General features: G+C 42.4%; 1 protein-coding gene across 2 annotated transcripts in view; it reads right to left on the reverse strand.

The window, feature by feature from the left end:
• The window catches only part of ADAMTS8 (ADAM metallopeptidase with thrombospondin type 1 motif 8), a 48,822-nt gene that overhangs the window by 14,109 nt on the left and 12,089 nt on the right, over nucleotides 1–22,624 (reverse strand). For both annotated transcript variants that reach the window (XR_014542089.1, XM_083588438.1), the window contains exons 2-4: nucleotides 3,733–3,972; nucleotides 2,052–2,184; nucleotides 759–926 (exon numbers count right to left, since the gene is read on the reverse strand). Coding sequence is in view for 1 of the 2 variants with exons in the window: in XM_083588438.1 (XP_083444564.1) it covers nucleotides 759–926; nucleotides 2,052–2,184; nucleotides 3,733–3,972 (541 nt within the window). In the remaining variant the exon portion in view is untranslated. The remainder of the gene's footprint in view (nucleotides 1–758; nucleotides 927–2,051; nucleotides 2,185–3,732; nucleotides 3,973–22,624) is intronic.

Genomic DNA, 22,624 nt, shown 5'->3' on the forward strand with positions numbered 1-22,624 from the left:
TAATCTTTCTGAATTGTTGTGTCTAATGTAAATTACCTCTGTCTTTATACCCTTTGCACCGTTTTTCAATTTCTTTAACCCTGCAAAGCTTAATTTGTTACATACCAATATACTTACTCCAGAACAATGTTTTTTTTCATATATTCTTTAACACAATCCCATTCTTTTGCTAATTTTTGGTCTGATTGTCCCCTTAAGAACATAGCTGTCAACCTTTCCCTTTTCTTGCGAGGAATCCTATTTGGAATAAGGGAATTTCCCTTAAAAAAAGGGAAATGTTGACAGCTGATGCTTAAGAATGCTGTGAATCTTGCCAAATTTATATATTCACAAAGTTTAATTTGCCATTCTTTTATTGATGAGATTTTTTTATTGATGGGGGGGTGCCCAATCCTCTTTTAAAACCATCCATGCTGGAGGCCATCTCTACCTCCTGTAGGAGCAACCATCACTGTTTAACTATGCACTGCATGAAGAAGTACTTTGCTTTACCTGTCCTAAAACCACAAAACTGTAGCACATGAAAAGTTGCAAAAGTGTTCAGATTCTGACACATGGCCAATCTTGAGTTTGGCATTGACTAAATGCCTTCTGCAACTGAAGAGGGAGAAACCACAGTATTGTCAGAGGAGGGTGTACCCTGAGATGTAATCTTGACATTACCAAGGAGTTTCTAATAGCCATTCCCAAAAGATGGATAGGCATCAATGGGACTGTCCCAGCAGACATCTGAAAAGGATAGCAAGTTTGATACCTACCGTGCCCTCCATCCAGAAATTCTGTGATGTGCATGGCACTGCAAGGGGACCATGGCAGAGTCTTGTTTAAGTGGATGAACAGAGGGGCCATCATGTGATGCTTCCCTAAGGTCCCAAAGTTCTTCTCACAGGCCTTGGAATCGTCATGAGGCATGCTGAGTACATGCCCTGGAATGAAAGAGCATAGAAACAGGAGGTGAATGAGCTATTCCTGCCTTGCTGAACTGATAATTGTCCTTGGAGATGGCTTCATTGCCCTAAATTCCTTTGCAACTGTCTCTCTCATCCCCAAACAAAGTGCTGTAATACCCTAGTAAACTTTTTTCCAAGTCTGCCATCTGAAAGCTGTGCTTACCCTGTACAAAAAAAGCCACTGAAAATAAAAAGTTACCCTAAAACAAAGCTTCTATTTTCAGTGCCATGATCCCCATTAAATGGTAAATGGACCCCTGACCATTAGGTCTAGTCGTGACCGACTCTGGGGTTGCGGCGCTCATCTCACTTTATTGGCCGAGGGAGCTGCCGTACATGTGGCCAGCATGACTAAGCCACTTCTGGCGAACCAGAGCAGTGCACGGAAATGCCATTTATCTTCTCGCCGGAGTGGTACCTATTTATCTACTTGCACTTTGACGTGCTTTTGAACTGCTAGGTGGGCAGGAGCAGGGACTGAGCAATGGGAGATCACCCCGTCGTGGGGATTCGAACTGCTGACCTTCTGATCGGCAAGTCCTAGGCTCTGTGGTTTAACCCACAGCGCCACCCGCGTCCCTATGATCCCCATTACGCAATAAGAAAAACTGAATTTTGAAACCTACGTTTTGCATAGCTGCAGGTTTTCTATTTTTTGCAGCACTCTTCTGCAACATTTGCATACTGCATAGTTTATTCTGCTTTTGCTAGTTAATTATACAACAGTGCACATGGCAATGAAAAACTTGTTCAGCAACTACTTGGGAAACGACTGTAACTCAGTGATTGAGAACATGTCATGCAGGCAGACATGTTCAATTCAGGTTCAATTCTCATCACAGGACTGGGAAAGGTTTTTGGCAGCCACTTCCAGTCAGTGCAGACAATACTGAAGCAGATGACCAGTGTTCAGACTCCGTAAAAGACAGCTTCTGAGATTCCATTGGCTTCCTAAATTTCAGCAGTCATTGTTTAAATATATGCAAGCTTATATTTCCAACTATGAGGGCTAGAAAAGGGTGGTGGTTTTTTTTTAAATAATGGCACTATGATGGGCTTCCTCCCGCCTGCTGTGCACATCAGTCTGGGCATGGTAACTACCTAGTTCATGGGCCAAGGTGTAGGCTGCCTGGAGACCTTCATCTTCGATCACAGAACAGCTCTTGTTTGGGTTGCACATGGTGCCTGTCTCAGCCACTCCGAGGGTCCTGCAGCCCTGGTGTCCACAGAAATCCTGTGAGTGAGAAAATGAAACAGAAACTAGTACACAAAGGAAACGGAGCCACCATCACCCCCAATGGACCTCTCACACAACAATGTAAATGAACAGATTGTTCCACACTTGAAAGGAACTGATGTTTCAGTGGGGCAGCACCTGCCTTCTGGAACTGCCTTCCCCTTGACATCAAGGCAATCAGTATTTTAATGCTGGTTCTAAATGTGTTTTACTGTATTGTAACTATTGTTTTTAACTACTTTGTTTTTATTACTTTGTGTTTTAAAATTGTTTTTTAAAATTGTAAGTTGCCTTGAATCCCAGCTTGGGATTTTTAAAAAATTTATAGCCCTGAGGTTTTTCTTAGGTCAACTTGTTTTTTTAACTTCTGGTTTTTACCAATAAATTTAATGTATATTTTATGTAAACCACTGAGAGTTTTTTTTTAAAAAAAAACACCACACCAATTAAGCGGTATACAAATTCTGTTTTTTAAAAGCAAATAGTGGTGAGGCCCACCTAATAGCTATTCTGTTATCTTTTCAGTGCCAGGGAAAGACCTCATCATTCTCCAAGGGCTTTTGGAACTTCTTGGAATTTGTTAATTCTTTTAAGCCACTGTGAGGGTTTTTTCATAGAATTGTAGTATTTTAGATTTGGACAGTACCCCCAAGGCTCATCGAGTGCAACTGCCTGGAATGCAGGAATCACAGCTCAAGAGTTCCTAGCCGATAGCCTCCAGTGAAGGAGAGTCCACCACTCGCTCCCTTCCTCTCTTAGCGATTTGTTGTGTGTTTCAGTTGCTGGCTTTGCTATATTATTTTATCAAGTGGTATTGTTTTCAATCTTCCTGTTAGTCCAGCCTTCTAAACAAACCCATGTGTCAGGGATCCCCAAACTCGGCCCTCCAGCTGTTTTGGGACTACAATTCCCATTGTCCCTGACCACTGGTCCTGTTAGCTGGGGATGATGGGAGTTGTAGTCCCAAAACAGCTGGAGGGCTGAGTTTGGGGATGCCTGCCTTATGTATTTGAGGTGTGTGTGTGTCATCCCTAATACAGTGGTACCTCTGGATGCAAACGGGATCTGTTTCGGAGCCCCGTTCGCATCCTGAAGCGAACGCAACCTGCGTCTGCGCATGTCGCGATTCGTCGCTTCCGCGCATGCGCATGATGTCATTTTGAGCATCTGCGCATGCGCAAGCAGTGAAACCCGGAAGTAACACGTTCTGTTACTTCCGGGTCACTGCGGAGCATAACCTGAAAACGCTCAACCTGAAGCATATTCAATCCAAGGTATGACTGTAGATATTTACTGCAAGTGTACTCTTATCTCAAACATTTTGATATGAATGCAGATGCTGTTTCCCACTCTGCATACAGTTCGGACTTCTAACAGTCATTTTTCTGGTTGCCTGTTGCAAAGAGGAAAAATTGCAATGTAACAAAGGGTGCTCCCAGATTACCTCTTTATTGAACCTTCACCCTGGTTTGTTTGCAGGGAGATTAGACAACATGGGCCTCTGAGCAATTCTATCTACACACCTGACTGCAAGCGTCTACACACCTGTCTCGTCAACAAGACTGCTGTGTCATAGTGCTCCGGGAGGCGGTCACTTGCAGGGTTGAACTGCTGCTGCCACTCGCAGAAGTTCCGTAGCATGAGCCCTCCGTTGTCAGACACTTCTGGCCCAACCTTCTCATCTTCCACCACCACCACCTTCACCACCACCAAACTAATGGAGTTCTTCAGGCTGGGGTGCTTGTAGATCTGAGCAGCCACAGACATCAAGGTGAGGATGTGATTCTGAAACATAGAAGCAGCCAAGGGGGTCAAAGCAGGGGATGATAGTTCATTCTTCATTCAGGGGGTGATACTCTGCATTCTACAGACGGATCTATTTTGTTTTGGTTTTTTTCTAAAAAAACTTATTGATTTTGACCAATATAATATATAAAACATACAAAAGAAAACACATTACAATACTAAAAAAGAAATAAAAATATAAACACATATTCCTTCTAAAGTTCATTTTAATTTCCATTGTTAAATGACTTCCTTGAATCCCCCCTAACTGAATTTCATTATATCCCCTTGTAACAGCGCTCCTCTTCTTTCTAAAAATAAAATTAAGTCTCAATTTACTATCTTCTAGTCTTTTCTTGATGTTCAAAATCCATAATGCTTAACAAATCATTCTTATTTTATTCCTAAGCCTATTTAATATTTTCAAGTGACTTCAAATTATCTTATATTAAAATATTTGGCTAAATAGTCTTTAAATTCCTTCCAATCTTCTTGATACTCCTTTCTGGTCGCGGATTCTTCCAGTCAGGTCAGCTAGCTCCAAAAAGCCCAACATCTTCACCTGCCATTCTTCTACTGTTGGTATTTCTTGAGATTTCCAATTTTTAGCTAATAGCAGTCTTGCTGCTGTAGTGGGATACAAAAACAATCTAACATCTTTTTTGGGCAATTCCAATCCTATTATTCCAAGTAGAAAGGTTTCTTAAGGTTTCTTAACAACAGAGGGATCTATTTTGAGGGTTTGGTTTGGAAGCTGTGAGCTGGTACAGAAGTATCCAAAATGCATTACAAAAAGAGAGGGGCAAGTTGTGTTTTTGGTTGCTCTTAAATATTCCTTAGAGCAGGGATGGGTAACCTGTGACCCTCCAGATGTTGCTGGACTGTAACTCCTATCATCCCTGACCATGGACAGTCATGACAGCTGCTGATGGGAATTGGAGTCAGCCGCATCTGGAGTAAGAATTGTGCTTTACACAATGAATAGGGAGGTGAAGGAGTTACCACACAGACTGTATTTAAAATATTGATTCCAAGCCATTTTTGCCTCCACTCTAACCGAAAGGTAATTTAAAGTTTCAAAGAACGTGCGTACTGAGCTGTCAAAGAAAATATGTCCAGAGACATGTAACAGACAGCTTAATCCTGGGTGCAAATAATTCAAGCCACCCTTCTTTTTGTGACTTCCTTCCCACCCCTCCAAAACAATCCGGATAGGATTGTTTGCTTTGCAGAGGCACCTACAGCAAATGTTTGCCTTACAGGATCAATTTGCCTTCAGTAAAGAGGACTATTCACTTTCCAGAGCCTTTGTATGGTGACCCCCCAGCGAGATGCTCTCTTCTTTAATGACTCAACAAGATGCATTGTCTAGCCTAAGATAACCTGTTGAAACTTCATAAGGTAAAGGATCCCTGAACGGTTAAGTCCTGTCAAAGGCGACTATGGGGTGCGGCACTCATCTCACTTTTCTGGCCGAGGGAGCCAGCGTTTGTTCACAGACAGCTTTCTGGGTCATGGCCAGCATGACTAAACAGCTACTGGCGCATGGAGGGCTGTGATGAATGCCAGAGCACATGGAAACACCATTTACCTTCCCACCACAGCAGTACCAATTTATCTACTTGCACTGGTGTGCTTTTGAAGTGCTAGGTTGGCAGAATCTGGGACAGAGCAATGGGAGCTCACACAGATTCAAACCACCAACCTTCCAATCGGCAAGCCCAAGAGGCTCAGTGATTTAGACCACAGCGCCACCCGCATCCCTGCAACTTTGTGTCTGATACTAGTTGTGATGGGAGAATCTGGCAATTTCAGTTCTCTTCCTTTCTCATTTTCCAATCTTAAGCTTAGTTCTCCACATTTTTATGTCGATTTGCAATAATGATGATGATGATGATGATGATGATGATGATGTCCTCCTGAACATTAATCTATTTAGGTGCAAATTTCTCTGAATATACACATTTTCAAAGCAATTTTGCCTAACTGTATTTTTGCCAAGCCATTCTCCCTAATATGCATTTCGGTACAATATCTTCACTAATTTGTACATTTAATGCACATTTTACTCAAATATATGCTGCTTGGCTGGAGAACTGCATTGCAAAATTCAGAAGTGCAAGCTTTGAAGGATGTCTGTGTGTTGGGTCGGTCCACACATTGTTTCAGGTGAGTCTTGCATGTGAACTGAATTGAATTCCTCCCTCATCTCTAGCTACTAGTGACATGGTTTTCCCTACCTTGGCAAATACAGTTGAACACAGCAAGAGAAATGGAAGGCATCAAAAGATAATTGACTTGACACCCCTAATCCCCCCTGATATTGATAATTCTACTGTCTGAACTGCAATGTACCACAAGTAAGAGATCAGAAGCAGTTAAAAAAGAGATGGTTATAAGGGTTGCCAATACTGGGGGGCTGTGGACACATTTGCAAAGCTGGGAAACTGTTGAGGGCACCACACACCCATACAAACACACAAACACACACACACACACACACAAATACACTGCAACCTGTTCTATTGGCTGCAATAGAATGCTTCATTCGAGTCTAATTTCATTGTGTAGGAGGGGCTCTTATTGATTGGTGTTGACTTCAAGCCAGCATGGGATTAGCTACACTCCAGAGTTTCCAGTCAGGAACTCTGGAGCGTAGCTGATCTCTGCCAAAAATGGGGCTTGATTGGTGCTGACTTAAAGCCCCACATTCAGCAGGGACAGGATCCACTCAAGAGCTCCCAAGTGGAAGCAATCTCAGCAGGATTGCCTTTGGTGCCAAACTTAAACAGTGAGAAATACAAGCATCAAAGAATAATCACAACACAGCAGAAGAGGGCTGTTGCCTTCATACCCTGCTTGTGAGTTTTCCAGAGGCACCTGCAAGGAAGGGCTGTGACCCAGGGGCAGAGTATCAGCTTAGCATGCAGAAGCTCCCTGGTTCAGTCCTTGGCATCTCAAGGTAGGGTTGGGAGAGAACCCTGCCTGAAACTCTGGAGACTTGCTGTCAGGCATTGTAGACCAGAAATTGCCCATGTGTTCTGAAGACATCACAGTCTACAATTCCCATCATTCCTACCCACTGGCCATGGTGCCTGGGGCTGATGGGCGTTGTAGTCCAACACCTCTGGAGGACACCATGTTGGCTACCCATGGTGTTGGTTGGCATCCATTTGTCTTGGGAGGCAATGGAGGTGTGTGCCTTTGGGGGTGGAACCGAACTGTTGGAAGGTCACAGCGTCTGCTGTGGCTGTAGAGACCAGAGGTCGGCAACCTAAGGCCCATAGGCCGGATATGGTGCATGGGCTCATGGCCGGTTCCGTGGATTGCTCCTTCTTCCTCCGCCACTGCTGCCCCTGCCGCCACCAGCCTCTGCCTCTCGGCAGCACCCTAGGTAGGCAGGGGGATGGAAGGGACTGAGGGGGGGGGGGCGGGAGAGAAGCCCCTCTGCCGTGTGTACTCCGGCCCACCAGCAGGTTTGTGGTGCGGTGAATCGGCCCACCCCCAAAAAAGCTTCGGTTGTGCGGCTGCAGATGCACCACAGCATTTCTTCTCTCTGCACTTCTCCTTGTAGTCATTTCTCCTCTGGTCACTGCTATGGATGTGCAAGGGATTCCCACACGGCGGGGTTGATGTTGCCAGCCTTCATGTTATGTTTGCAGACATCTTTGTAACACAGAGTTGGTCTGCCAACCGGCCTGGTGCCTGAAGCCAGCTCTCCCAAGGTCATGTCCTTGGGGATCCTGCCATATTCCATTCTGAGGACATGACCAAGCCAGTGTAGATGTCCCTGAGACAGGAGTGCAAACATGCTGGGAATGTAGGCGTGGGAGAGCACATCTTTGTATAGAGCGACAATACTTATCTAGAAGGACCATCTATAAGGCAGCTTCCTATGCTCCTATCTGGTTGGCCAATGGATCAGATGGACCTTTAGTCAGATCTTTTGTTCTGCAACCTTTTCAAAGAGGCCCAGCAAGGCTGACTCCAATGAGTACTATGGCAAGCCTTGCCTCTGTGATATGTAGGCGATACACACCAATGACACATTTGTGAATGGGATGTCTTCCTACACAGACCATTTGCGTATGCTCTTGAGCTTTCACCCTGCAGCACCTCCTGCTCGGGTAAACGAGACAGTGGGGAGATGACCTCATATATCAGGCACTCCAGCTATGTTTAAGTCAGATGTTAACATCTTATCAGAATTCTGGCTTCTTTTGGCACTGGCTCACGGAACCGTCTTCATGATAGAAAAATGCAAGCGTTACACAACGACGCGGCTATTGAGAAACAGCAAACGGCCCCTGCATTCCCAGACGTGCTTCCCTGTGTCAGCTTCTTGCCTTTGTGACTTCACCATAATTGTTCAATTAAGGCACACCAATAATACTTAGAAGCAACTGCGCAGACTGTGTTCTACTCCCTACTCTATGCACTTTCTCTGCCAACTGAAGCCGGGGAAGTTAACACCAAAACAGAAGAGATTAGAACATTGGGCCCAGTTCTTAAATAGCCAGCCTTGCTTTTGAATGAATGGTATCTGCTACCAGTCAGTGGATTATGATTGTGTAGGCCAGGGATGGGGAACCTGTGGCCATCCAGCTGTTGTTGGACTCCAACCCCCATCAGCACAGCCAACAGTCAGAGATGATAGGAGTGTCGGAGCTTCCATACAACTGAGCTGTAATAGCTCTCCTCCTCATCGTATCTTTGGAATCCATCGACCTCTGCTCCGACAGTGATTAACAACCTAAGACTTTAATGAGGCTTCAGGCATGCTCCCCATTACGCAGAGTACCCGGACAGCAGACGGAGCCAGGAAATATGTGCTACATTGCTACCTTTATTTCTATCTACGCAGGACAGAAAAGAATATGCATCTGTTCTCTATGAGAGACAGTGAACAACAGGAACAAAGAAACAGGAAACCAGTAACTTCAACATCCGTCTCCCATGAGACTTCCAGCAGTCTGGAATGTCAACAGAGTCTTGTGACTCCAAAAACTGCACAGTGGCATAACAGAAATCTAACAAGGAGTTGGAGAGCCAAAGGTTAGCCAGCCCTGATGTGGACTGCGGATGAATGACTTTTACTCCTCTGAAGTTCAAGTGCAGCTGGGTCTTTTGGTCAGGAGGCAAGCTGAAGGTGTTCAGAGGAAGGCCCTGACAGCCTCCCTCAGTGACATCATGTCCAGATGAAGGGAAGGCGGGAAGTCTGAGAACTTGACTTCAACGCATGGCAACAGATTAGCCCTAGTTTGCCAGGCCAAGAGGATTATGGTCTGTGGCTCAAATGCCTGCTATTCCTTTCACTAACCTGGTGAAACAAGAGGAAAGCCTGATCTGGAGGCTCCTGGTCTGAAAAAGTCCTACCATGTATTTCATCAGGCCTTTTTCAGAGGTTATGGCAGTCTGAATGTGGATATCATCTGGAGGAACCCAGACCATGTGGGGCCTCTCCATGTGATGGGCTGCTTGCGCAATGCTGACTATGCCTATGAAACTTTGCATAGTTAAAATGGACCTGAATTGTATGGCTCTTGCTACACACGAAGACCCAATTTAGCAGCTGCATGGTTTGATTTCCCATAAGCAACCAGAACCCACCCCCAATATTGTTTGAAGCTGGCCCAAGGCCCCTAATGTATGGAGCAGAAGACAATACAACATTTACTCAGGCTGTGTACACACTGTACATTTAAATCACATGTCTTCCCCCAAATAATCCTGGGTACTCTTAATTTGTTAGGGATGCTGGGAATTGTAGCTATGTAAGAGATAAACTATGGCTGACAGGATTATTTGGGGGAAGTCATGTGCTTTAAATGTGCTTTAAATGTATGGTGTGTGCACAGCAGTACAGAAAGGGCAAGTGTCCACACAGGCCACTGGTGTGGTTGCTGGTTATGTCCTTCCTGCTCTTTCCAGGCTGACAGTAGATAGCAACCACGTCACTGATGTCTCGTCACATAAGCTGAGGCCCCTTTTCTCAGCACAGATCCTTTAATTTTTTCCCTCCTCTTCTTATCCCTTGTCCTCCACCCATCCAGCAGCCCTGCATACAAATGCTTTGGCTCCTTATCCCTGCCTTGAATCCACAAACAAATAAAAAAGCTGGAAAGCAAAGATGTAAACTAAACTGAGCAAACAGCTATTTGATGAAGATTATGAGGTCAGGTTCACTTGTTCCGCCATCTGGTGTCTATTTACACCCTTTTCCTCAGCTCTTTTCTCTTTCAGGAGGGGAACAAAGAAGTCCGGCTGGCCCCAGAGTGAGAGAACCTGGCTGCTCTGGGGTAAACAACAGCCACCTGGGTAAAGAAGCCCCTTGGGCTGGTGATGGAAGGGACATTTCACTAGGCTGGACTCTTGAGGAGTTGGATTCAAGACAGGTTGGCCCTGTTTTCTCAACTGAAGACAGATCTGTTGCATAGGCTTTGAGCTTCACCAAAGGCAGGCAGAATTCCTCTTGCTTTCCACAGGGGAAAGCCACTTTTTAGCACTCAGTTGGAGCAGACGGCAATAGGGTTTTCTGTGGATTGCCATTTGTTCCGATTTAGAGCTAAAGAGTGGGTTTTCCCTTGGGAAAGGAGCAGGGTGAGGGGAAAACAGCTTGGACCCGTGCCTAGAAAGCATGGGTCAAGCAGAAAACTGCTCAGCCCCTATGCTTTCTAGGCATAGGACAAGGGGCAGTGTAGACAAGCCCTAACTCTGTCTCCAGCAACTTCTCCAAAGCTGGTTATTAATGGTCATGACATCAGCCAGGTTGTCATTCTGCTTGCTAGTCTTGTTCCAGGTATTCTTCTTTTTTTTTTCAATATACTTTTTATTAGTTTACAACAAAGAGCATATATTTCTAACCAAATTTTCACAGATTATACTTTTTAGACTTCCTTCGATTTTTCTGGTAATCATCCATATATACTCTTAACTATAACGCATTTCCTTTTTTGCATTGCCTTTTAACTTTCACCTTTACCAATATCTATTTTCCAAACAATACATCTTAGCCTTTACAGTGCTTCTTGAAACCCCACTAGCGTTGTTTGTGAATCACATAAGTTTTTCAGATAATCTACAAATTTTCCCCAATGTTCGATGAACTTTTGATTTTTAAGATATCTTATTTTTCCAGTCAGTTTATCTAACTCCACATAATCTGTTAATTTCGATCTCCACTCTTGAATTGTCGGTGTTTCTTCCTGTTTCCACATCTGGGCTAGTAAAATTCTTGCTGCCACAACCGCATACTGGAATAACTTAAAGTCTTTCCTTCTTATCTCTTTTCCTGTGATACCTAAAAGAAAGGCTTCTGGTTTCTTGACAAAAGTATACTTTAACATTTTTTTTAGTTCATTATATATCCCTTCCCAGAAGTTCTTAACCTTCTTGCATTCCCACCACATGTGATAAAATGTTCCCTCCCTTTCTTTGCATTTCCAACACTTATTATCCGTTTTATACATTTTGGCTAGCTTGACCGGTGTGATATACCATCTGTAGAACATTTTCATCACATTTTCCTTCAATCCCATGCATGCAGTGAATTTTAAATTTTCTTTCCATAGTTTCTCCCAATCATCAAATTGAATATTGTGTCCAAAATCTCTAGCCCAGTGTATCATTACTGATTTAACTTCTTCGTCCTTCGTACACCATTCCAACATTATCTTGTACATTTTTGACAAAGTCTTATTTTCACTATTAATTATATCCAATTGAAACCTAGAGTCTTTTTCTATATACCCCTTTTCCTTTACATCTTTCTTAAACATTTCATTTACTTGGAAGTAGTGTAACCAATCATATACATAGTTCTTTACTTGTTCATATGGTTTTAGTTGCCATTTTCCTCCTTCCTTCGTTACCAATTCTCCGTATGTAGCCCAATTACCTCTCATGTTCACTCTCTTTACACACATGACCTCCAACGGAGATAACCAATGTGGGACCCTTGGTTCTAAAAGACTTTTGTACCTGTCCCATACTTCTATTAACGAATTTCTGAAGATGTGGTTTCCAAATCCTTTGTGAACCCTTTTTTTATCACACCATAAATAGGCGTGCCACCCGAACCTGTTGTCGAAACCTTCAAGATCTAATAATTCCTTATTTTCAAGCTTAATCCAATCCTTTAGCCAGCAAATACATGCTGCTTCATAATATAGTTTCAAATCTGGCAGGGCGAAGCCTCCTCTCTCTTTCGCATCTGTGAGTAGTTTATATTTTATTCTTGGCTTCTTGCCCTGCCAGATGTACCTTGATATCACTTTTTGCCAATCTTTGAAGGTTCCGCTCCCCTTAATTATGGGGATTGTCTGAAACAAAAATAGCAGCCTTGGGAGCACGTTCATCTTAATTATAGAAATCCTGCCCCAAAAGGACAGCTTCATTCTATTCCACACCTCCAGGTCTTTTTTTATACCTTTCCATATTTGAACATAATTATTCTGGTACAGGTCGATATTTTTAGTTGTTAACCATATTCCCAAGTATTTTACTTTCTTCACTACTTCAATCTCCGTTTGTTGTTGCAATGTTTCTGTTTTATCCTGCTCCATATTTTTAGCCATTATTTTGGTTTTTTTCTTATTCAATCTGAACCCGGCCACCATCCCAAATTGTTCAATCTCCTCCAGTACCTCTCTAACACTTTCTAAAGGTTCCTCCATCGTTATAACCAGATCGTCGGCAAAAGCTTTCACTTTATATTCGTTCTGACCTACTGTTACCCCTTTTATTCGACTATTTTGTCTTATTGCATTTAAAAAGACCTCCAGAACCGTTATAAATAACAATGGTGAGAGCGGACATCCCTGTCTTGTTCCTTTAGATATTTTTATATCTTCGGAAACCACGTTATTAACTATCAATTTAGCTCGCTGCTCTGTGTATATTGCCTTGATACCATTAAAGAACTCTTCTCCTACCCCCATATATTCAAGATTTTTCAACATAAATTCCCATATTATGTTATCGAAGGCCTTTTCAGCATCCACAAACATTAGTATCGCTTGCTTCTCGTTCCTGGCATGCAGATATTCCAAAATGTTAATTATATTTCTAACATTGTCTTTCAATTGTCTGCCTGGCAGGAACCCTGCTTGGTCTTTGTGGATGATACTCATTAATATCTTTTTAATTCTCTTTGCTAAGATACCCGCAAATATTTTATAATCTGTATTCAATAGAGAAATAGGCCTATAGTTTTTAACTTGTGTTAGATCTGAATCTTGTTTGGGAATTAATGTTATAAATGCTTCTTTCCATGTATCTGGAATCTCTCTTGTTTTTAAAATATTATTTATTACTTCTTTCAATGGGGTCATCAAAACTTCGCTCATTTCCTTATAGTATCCTGATGTAAATCCGTCTGGTCCCGGGGCCTTTCCTCTCTTCAATTCCTTTACGACTTCTTTAATCTCGTCAACTTCAATTGGGGTGTTCAGCTTGTCTTTTTGTTCTGTCGGGATCTTCTGCACCTTTTTATTTCTTAAAAATCTTTCAATTTTCTTCACATTATTTCTTTCTTTATCCTTATATAATTGACTGTAAAAGTCCAAGAATCCTTTCCTAATTTCTTTTGGGGAGACTTTCTCTTCTCCATTCACAGTAATTTTGTTAATTGTATTCTGTTCTTTTCTCTTTTTAGTTTGCCATGCAAGCAGTTTGCCTGATTTATTCGCAAATTCAAAGTTTCTCTGTCGTAGTCTTTTGATGTTCCATTCTATTTCTTTATTTATAATAATTGAAAATTGCGTCTGTAAAATCTTAATTTCTTGTTTGATCTTTAAGCTGTTTGGTTTTTTAATTAATTTTTTCTCCTTTTCCATAATCTGATTCAAGATTTCTTTTTTCCCTTTTTCCCTAAATTTGTTCTTCAGTGAGTTCTGCTGAATAAAGAAACCTCTCATCACTGCTTTGCTTGCATCCCAAACAATACTAATCTTTGTGCCTTTATTAAGATTGTCTATAAAATATTCGGTTAGTTTCTTTCGTGCCTTATCCATAATCTTTTCGTCGTCCAGTAAATAGTCGTTAATTCTCCATCTAAAAGATCTTTCCTCAAATCCTTTTAATTCCAATTCCATTGGGTTATGGTCTGAGATTACTTTAGGTTGAATTTCAATTTTTTGAATTCTTGGAGTCAGTTCATTTGAAACCCAAATTTGATCGATTCTTGACATTGACTGATTTGGTTCTGAATAGTACGTGAATTGTTTTTCCAGCGGGTGTCTAAGCCTCCAAATATCAATCAAATTACAGTTCTTAGTCATTGAGAAAAAAGACTTTGGAAGTTTCCCTTCTTTGTTTCTTCCTTCTCTTAATCTATCCATCTGTAGAGAGACCACACCGTTCATATCACCCATTATTATGATCTTCTGATCCATATATTCAAATAATTTTTCTTCCAAAGTTTTATAAAAATCAGTCTTATTTCCATTAGGTGCATAGATCCCGACAATTATTAAGTTTTCGCCTTGCCACTTGATCTGTACTGCTATAATTCTCCCATCTTCGTCTTTAAAGAGTTGTTTGGCTTCAATTTTGTTTTTGGTATATAGAACCACACCTCTTTTTTTCTCTTTATCTGATGATATAAATTCGTTCCCTAGTCTCTTATTTATCAAAATTTTCCTGTGTCTTCTTGCCACGTGCGTTTCCTGCAAACATATAATGTCCAAATTTTTCTTCTTGAGAAATTGTTCAATTTTGTTTCGTTTTCTTTTATCATTCATCCCATTAACATTCCAATTCCATAATTTTAACGCCATCTTGCAGTCAAATTAAATAATTTTATTTGTTTATCTATAGTCTGTCTTCCTTTTCTGCTTCTTCTTCTTCTTCTTCACCTCCTTCTTCGTCTTCTTCTTCTTCCTCGGATCTTTTACCCTGCTCCTCTTCCTCTTCCACTGATTCTGACTCATCTCTTAGTCCTGATCCTCTTCCTGCTCCTGCACCCTTCACCTCTTCTTCTTCAACTTGTAATTCCTTGTACCTTCTCGTAAATTTCCCAATCTCTTCTGGGCTTGTCAACCTGCGTTTTTTAGTTTTGTAGAAAAAGGAAACTCCTTCCGGAAATTCCCATCTGAAATCAATCTTATTTTTCTTAAGTATCTGTACCAATGGCTTATATGGATCTCTTCGCTTCAACAGCCTAATCGGTATATCTTTAAAAATAATTATGTAATTTCCATCAATGTACAGTCTTTTCTCTCTGTTCCTCTGTAATATCAAATTTCTCATCTCCCGATCTTTAAATGTAATTAAACAATCACCTGGGAATTTCCTTGCCTTTGTTGTTTTTACTCTCATTCTGAATGCATTTTGTACTGTTTTTGCCACATCTTCCATTGGTAGTTCCATCCACTTCGCAATTTCTACTATCAGCTTCTCTTTAATATTTTCGTTCTGCATTTCCGGTACCGATCTCAGCCTCAGGTTAACCTCCCTCTGTCTCAGTTCATTCATAGCAATTATATCTTTAATTTCCTCCTGAGATTTGTTAATTTCTGTTATTTCCACTTTCAGCCTTTCTTCCTCCCGCTTCACCTCCTTCATCTCCAATTTAGTTTTTTTCAGGCCTTCTTCCACAAATTGTGTTCTTTTAGACACCTCTTTTATTTGCCCTTTCAGTTCATTCACTGTCTCGTCAATTTTTTTATCCATTCTCCCAATTTTGTTATCGACTTGTTCCATTTTCTTATTCACTTGCTCCAATTTAGTATCCAAGTTCTTTTCACTCTGTTTGATTTCTGCGAACATTTTCAGTATTTCTGCTCTAAAGTCTGATTCTTGTTTAGATGCTCTCCTATCAGTTGGTGTTCCCCCCTCCATCCCTTTCTTTTGTTGGTGTGTCATTTTAGTTCAATATCCCTGAATATAATCCCCTTTCCACCAAATTCCACAATAGAGTCAAATTTCAAAACTTAGATTCCCATATACAATAAATACATTAAATATTTAAAGGAAAAAGATTACTTATAAATCAAAGTTAGTCCAACTCTTTCCAATATCTCAGTCTCAGATAGGAACCAATCTTCTTGCCCCCAATCGGGCTAATCCTTAATTCGGCTTTCCCTTTAATTTTACAATTGTAATCCAAATTATAGTCCAATTTATAATCCAACTGGTGTATTGTCCCTCATACAGATCCAAGTTGTTTAATGTTTATAACAGGAAAGGGTTGTGGGTCCTATCATCCAACTGGTTTAGAGACCAAATTTGTAATCCGAAAGAGAATGTTCTTCACAGCCCCAAAATAGCCATCTCCTCTTCCACTGATTATTGTAGTCATAAAAAAAAAAAGAAAGAAAACGTAAACAAAATTCTTTGCTGGCAAGTCGGCTTCTTTCACTCTACCACGTCCCAAGAGGAATTTTCCATCCAGAGAGTACAAAGGAGCTGGGAGCTGCCAAGGCCACGCAAACTAGAGATTTCTATACAGAGACAGTTCAAGAAAAAAATTTTTTCCACTGGCCAAGAAAGATCTCAGAAAAAAAAAAACAAGTTGTAGTTACCAGTTTCTACCACTAGGGGCCAAGTTCAATTAGAGAATATGGTTGATAAGTCCCATTCAGATTTAAAATTTTTGTTCAATTGGGGTTGTGGCCTTTTCAGATTGACCTCTGTCCGTAATATCAAATGCTGTTTATCTTCAGAAAAGAAAAAGAAAAAGAAATACTATATATCTTCAGGAAAAAAAAAGTCGAAAAAGAAAAGCAGGAAGGACCGAAGGCTTCTCTTTTAACTCCTCCGTTCCATCGACAATCTCAAAATAAACCCAAATACTTTCTGTTCTCCCTTTTAGCATATATCTTAGGTTTCTTTAAGCTGGCAGCATGCTTCAACTTTGTTTCAGAAAGTTTCAAAAAGTTTTTAAAAGTTATGGGAGAAACGGAAACAGTAACCGCTAGAGGCAACTTACTTTCGCTTTCCTGCTCTGCTGTATCGCTGCGTCAGAGCTGATTCCAGATAGAAACCGAACTCGGAAAAAAAAAACCTTGATAATCTGGAGCTTCCTTTGGGTCCAAATCTTTCAATTTTAATCCAAATAGGTCCAAATTCTTTTAGTTTTGAGAGCGGAGCGCTATTCCTTGCAAGCACGGGGCTTCGCTATTTGAGTGCAGCAATGGCTTCCCGATAGCCCGCTATCCCGTTCCGCCGTACTCTTCGCCCTTTTGGGGGCTACCTGACGGCCGGACGGGCGGCTCTAGGGCTCTGCCGGGAACCTGGAACCTCGGACACCCTCCCGAGGCTTTTTGGGGGGTTACTGCGCCCTGTAACACCCCCTTTCACCCGAAATAGCAGGGATCTTCCTCCTCCGAAAAATCCCTCGCTTGCGACCAGATCGCGCTCCACCGGAAGTCCTGTTCCAGGTATTCTTCATCTGTCTTGCTCCTTACCACTTCCCTGCCTGCCTGCCAGCTTCCCAACCTCCTTGCTGCATCCTTCTTCCCAACCCTTTTGAGCTGACTTTTCCAGATTCATAGACCTCCAGGTTGATCCTGACAGGATTTAAGGTAGTTGTTCAGGCCTGCAGGCAAACATCTATGGGCTCATCCAAACTTTGATTTGTGTCACGATTTGTAAGCACAAGTCCATGATTTCCAGGCACAGGTCTGAGTGGGGTTTTTGTTTTTTGGTCTCCTCAGGAAAACCTGCTGTTCACTGTTGAATCAGAACAAACGTCAATCAGTTTTTCTGTGGATCAGTGTTTGTTCCAATTCAGCGGTAAACAGTGGCAGTGTTTGGCAGAACAACAACCAAACAAAAACAAGAAACCCTGCTCAGACCCGTGTCTGGAAAGCATGGACCTATGCTTACAAATCATGGCACAAATGGAAGTCTGGATGAGCCCTCTGTCCCTCTTCCCAAGCCACACACCCTTAAGTGTTTTTCCTGCCTAGAATGTATCCTCAAACTCTTGCTTCCCTGGATGGAGGACATAGAGGGGTGTGTGAGTGTGCATAGACTTGGCTTCTGCCCCACCCACCACTGGCATGTGGGCCCAGGATAGTTGCCCAGAAGGGAATATGGCTTTTGGGATGAGAAATATTGTGGGTAGGGAACCTATCTAGGCTACTATTGTCTGTTTTGACTGATGGAGTAGAGCTTTTTGCCACCACCTGCTACTTTTAGTTGGAGGTGCCAGAATTTGAACCTGTGACTTCCTACCTGCAAAGCATGTGTTTTACCGCTTTCCTTCCTCGGTTGTCCCTCAGCTTCCCATGTGTTCAAACAATTGCAGCTCTTCACTGAAACCACTTAAAAGATGATGGAGGCAAAGGAATTGCAGCTTCCTCAGGACCACCCAAAGAGTGTTTGAGCTGCGTTTGACCTCGAACTTTGGGTCAGAGTCTAATTTAAAATATCACCATTTGATTCTTTTAGCAGAATTCCACTTGTGACAATAATAACGGAACTATTATAGTGACTCAGTTGCACCTGATTAACAATCTACAGTGCAGAGATTCTCCACACAGCATGACTCACTGAACTGTATTCATATCCTTGGCATTCACTTGGACCCCTGTGTAAAACAGAGTGGAAATAATCCACTTGGCACTTCTGTGTAGCTTAGAGCTTGCTGATGACTCTTGGTTGAAATATTCAGTTAAATATGTCCATTGTTATAGTCCAGTCAGAGGGCAAATATTTAGCATGAATAAGGTGCCAGGTTCAGCCTCTGATAACTCCAATTAAAGAGTCTAAAGTAGCTAGGGAAGAAGCTGAGCTAGGAAACACTTTTGTTGGTGTGTACAGACATACATAATCAGAGGTGTCAATCCTGGATAAAGCTGAGGAGGAAATTGGTTCTATTAATTTCCATCCTGCAGAACTGATTGGCTAGACTTTATGACACAACACACAATGGCCAGCTTTTGTGACATCATGGAGCTAGCATATGCTGACTGATTAGTTTTTCTGATGTCATGGAGCCATCTCTCCCCACGCCCGATTCTCTAGATTAGTTTCTCAAGGAAGAAGAGAAAGGGGAAAAAAGAAATTGAACAAAACCTAGTAGGAGAAACCCAGTTGAGTGTACCCTTGATTGAAAACACAGGCTTGTGTCGGTACACATCAAGCATGTTCAGTGTACACTTCCAAAGTGTGGCTGCGTCAACATATTTTCAAACCTATCTAAGCTCATTGGGGAGTCAGAACTGGCTGCAGCTCCATTGTGTGTACACTCAGAACCATTTCACAACTTGCACAGTATCAAATCCAGGTTTGCCATCAGGTGCACGCTCAGTTGGGAAGTGCAGCCAATGCTGGCTCCCCAATGAGTGTATTGTGCTACACATTGCATTTTTGGAGTGTACAACAAATGCATTATAAGCGCACAAATAAGAAAAGCAAAGTGAGAAGAATCAGCTCCAAGGAGCAAGAATCAATGCTCCACTGGTGTCTTGCGGTGGAGACACTATCAGGTCAGATTGTGTCTGAGGGAAGGCCTGACCACAGTAGCTGGCCACACAGAACAGACGCAAGAGGCACCGTCCTGGAGCTAGTGGTGCGAAGCTAATAAGAGTCAGCTTGTTGGGAATCATTTGCCTTGGGGAAAGGGGAGCGAAGCCGGCAGCCTGTGCTGTTTACCAGACTATCAGCAGAATTCCTGGTAGTTTCTGCAAGGGCCTTGGCTCCCATCTCAAATATAGCACCTCCGTTGGCGGTTTAAAGTGCGAGCCAGGAATTTCCTTGCACAAAGCCAAGTGGCAGGCAAAGGATGCTGCAGGCAGTGTTTGGGCATCGGATAGCTGGAGAGGGGCTGAATCACCCCACTCCTTGGCTTCTTCCTTCCCTTCCCCCCCATTGGGATTGCACCCACATTTCATTTCCCTAAGATCTTTCTCCACCTCTTTGTCTTGCCTCTTAAAACAAATCCCTTCTCCCTTTCCCTCCCGCATTCTTTCACCTTCTCATTTCATCTTTACAACTTTGATCATTTCAGACCTGCACCGAGGGGCTGTAGCTTTGCATGCAAAAGGTCCCAGGTTCAGTCCTTGGCTTCTCCTGGTAGGACTGGGAGAGAGTGTCTTAAGTGCTGGAGCGCCACTGCTACTCAGTGTAGACCAGGAATAGTCAACCTTTTTATACCTACTGCCCACTAATGCATCTTTCTTGATGGTAAAATTTCCTTACTGCCCACCAGTGCTGGATGAAAGAAGGATTCAGCTTGTGCCCTAGAACCCCCTGCTGACCACCTAGAATCCTGAAACACCCACTAGTGGGCGGTAGGGACCAGGTTGACAACCCCTGGTGTAGACAGTGCTGAGCTAGATGGACCACTGGTCTTACATGGTATAAGATAGATTCCCATTGTTGTGAGTTTGCATTTAGATAAATTTATTGTCATTGTCCGTATATACACAGTATACACAACAACGAAAATCAAACACCCCCCCAAAGACCGGGTTCACATACACATTTACACGTATCTCCAACACTCTCATCCTATTCAGACATAATCTATAAAACATAACATAATCCAGAATATAACATAACCTATTTAAAGGCATAACATAACCTAAAACCTATCTCATTCCTTCCTACTCCCTGCTTGCTATTTCTTGCAACTGGCCCTGAGATCATTATTTAGTGCAATCAGAGCTCTTGGATAGAAACTATTCAGAAGGCGTGTGGTTCGTGTTTTCATTGTCCTATATCTTCTGCCCGAAGGCAACAGTTCAAAGAAGTTGTGAGCAGGATGGGTGGGATCTCTCAGGATATTGTGTGACTTCTTCAAAGTGCGAGACGTGAAGATCTCATCCAGGGTTGGTAGTTGGAGCCCAATAACATTCTGGGCAATTTTAATTATTCTCTGTAAAGCTTTTTTATCCGTTTCGGAGCTGCTCCCATACCACGATAATACACTATAGGTTAAGACACTCTCGATGGTACTGTGATAATAGGACAGAAGTAGGTGCTGAGATAGATTCAGTCCCCTGAGCATTCTCAGGAAATACAACCTCCCCTGCACCTTCCTCACAACCATATTAATATTTGCAGTCCATGAGAGGTCCTCAGAGATATAAATGCCCAGGTATTTAAAACTACCAACCCTCTCCACCTCCTCGCCATTTATGTACAATGGTAAAAATACACTTTTCTTTCTCCTAAAGTCAATTATGAGTTCTTTGGTTTTTTTGGTGTTAAGCATAAGATTGTTTTCTTTACACCATTGAATTAACCCCTGTACTTCTTTCCTATAAGCAGTCTCATTGTTCTCACTAATGAGCCCCACCACTGTTGTATCATCCGCAAATTTGATGATTGTGTTGGACTTATACAGTGGGGTGCAATCAAATGTGTACAGGGAATAGAGAAAGGGACTTAGCACACATCCCTGAGGGGCTCCTGTGCTTAATACTAGAGTAGAAGAATAGTAAGGTCCCATTCTCACTGTCTGCGGCCTATCAGTCAAGAAATTCCTTACCCACAGACAGATCTTCTGATGTATACCCAAATTGGTCATTTTAAGAAATAACCTGTCTGGCAGAATTGTATTGAAGGCAGAACTGTAGTCCACAAACAACAGCCTTGCGTAGGTTCCCTGTCGTTCTAGATGACTCAGTACAGTATGGACAGCGATGGAAATAGCATCATCAGTAGATCTGTTTCTTCTGTATGCAAACTGGAACGGGTCTAGAGTGGATGGAAGACCAGCCTTAATATGATCTAACACCAATCTCTCAAAACATTTCATAACAACAGATGTTAGAGCTATTGGTCTATAGTCATTGAGAGATACCACCACTGACTGCTTGGGGACTGGCACTATAATCGATGTCTTCAGGCAGGTAGGGACAGAACCCTGCAACAGGGATAGGTTAAAAATGTCCGTAAATACCCCAGCTAATTCTGCAGCGCAGTCCCTAATAACCCGTCCCATAATTCCATCCGGTCCAGCTGCCTTCCTAATGTTAATGCTCCGAAAGGCACGTTGTACGTCAGAGGTCTGTAATAAAAATGGTTGTCTATCAGTAGTAGTTTCTGATGATGTGCTGGTAGCCAATGCTGTAGTGACGGTAGTTCCAGTTCCCACCTCAAAGCGACTAAAAAATTGATTCAGTTGATCAGCCAGGTGCGCACTGCTACTGGCCAGTTCGTTTTTAATATTTTGCCCTGTGATTTGTCGCAGGCCTTGCCATACTCGACGAGGGTCGGAGCTCTCAAAATGTTTTTCAATCCTCCGGCAGTACATAGCTTTGGCATTCCTAATGCCCTTTTTCAATTTGGCTCTGGCTTCTCTATACTGTTGCGCATCACCAGAATGAAAAGCAGCATTTCTTGCCTTTAACAGAAGATACACATCCCTGTTTAGCCAGGGCTTGTTGTTAGGGAACACCCGTATTTGTTTGGTGGTAGTGACAACATCAATGCAGCTTTTAACGTAGAACAGTACTGTTGAAGCGTATGTGTCCACATTATTCTCCACAAAAAGCGACCACTCGGTGCTCCGAAAGCAATCTTGAAGTTGCTCAGATGCACCTACTGGCCACACTCGTATCTCTCTAGTTGATGGTCTAAGTCTGCATACGAGAGGTCTATATGATGGTATCATAAGTAAAGATATGTGGTCTGACTGCCCCAAATTGGGCAAGGGCTTGGTCTTGTATCCATGCATGATGTTACTATATACTCG

This window comes from Podarcis filfolensis, assembly GCF_964270895.1.
Source record: "Podarcis filfolensis genome assembly, chromosome: 15".
NCBI classification, from domain to species: domain Eukaryota; kingdom Metazoa; phylum Chordata; class Lepidosauria; order Squamata; family Lacertidae; genus Podarcis; species Podarcis filfolensis.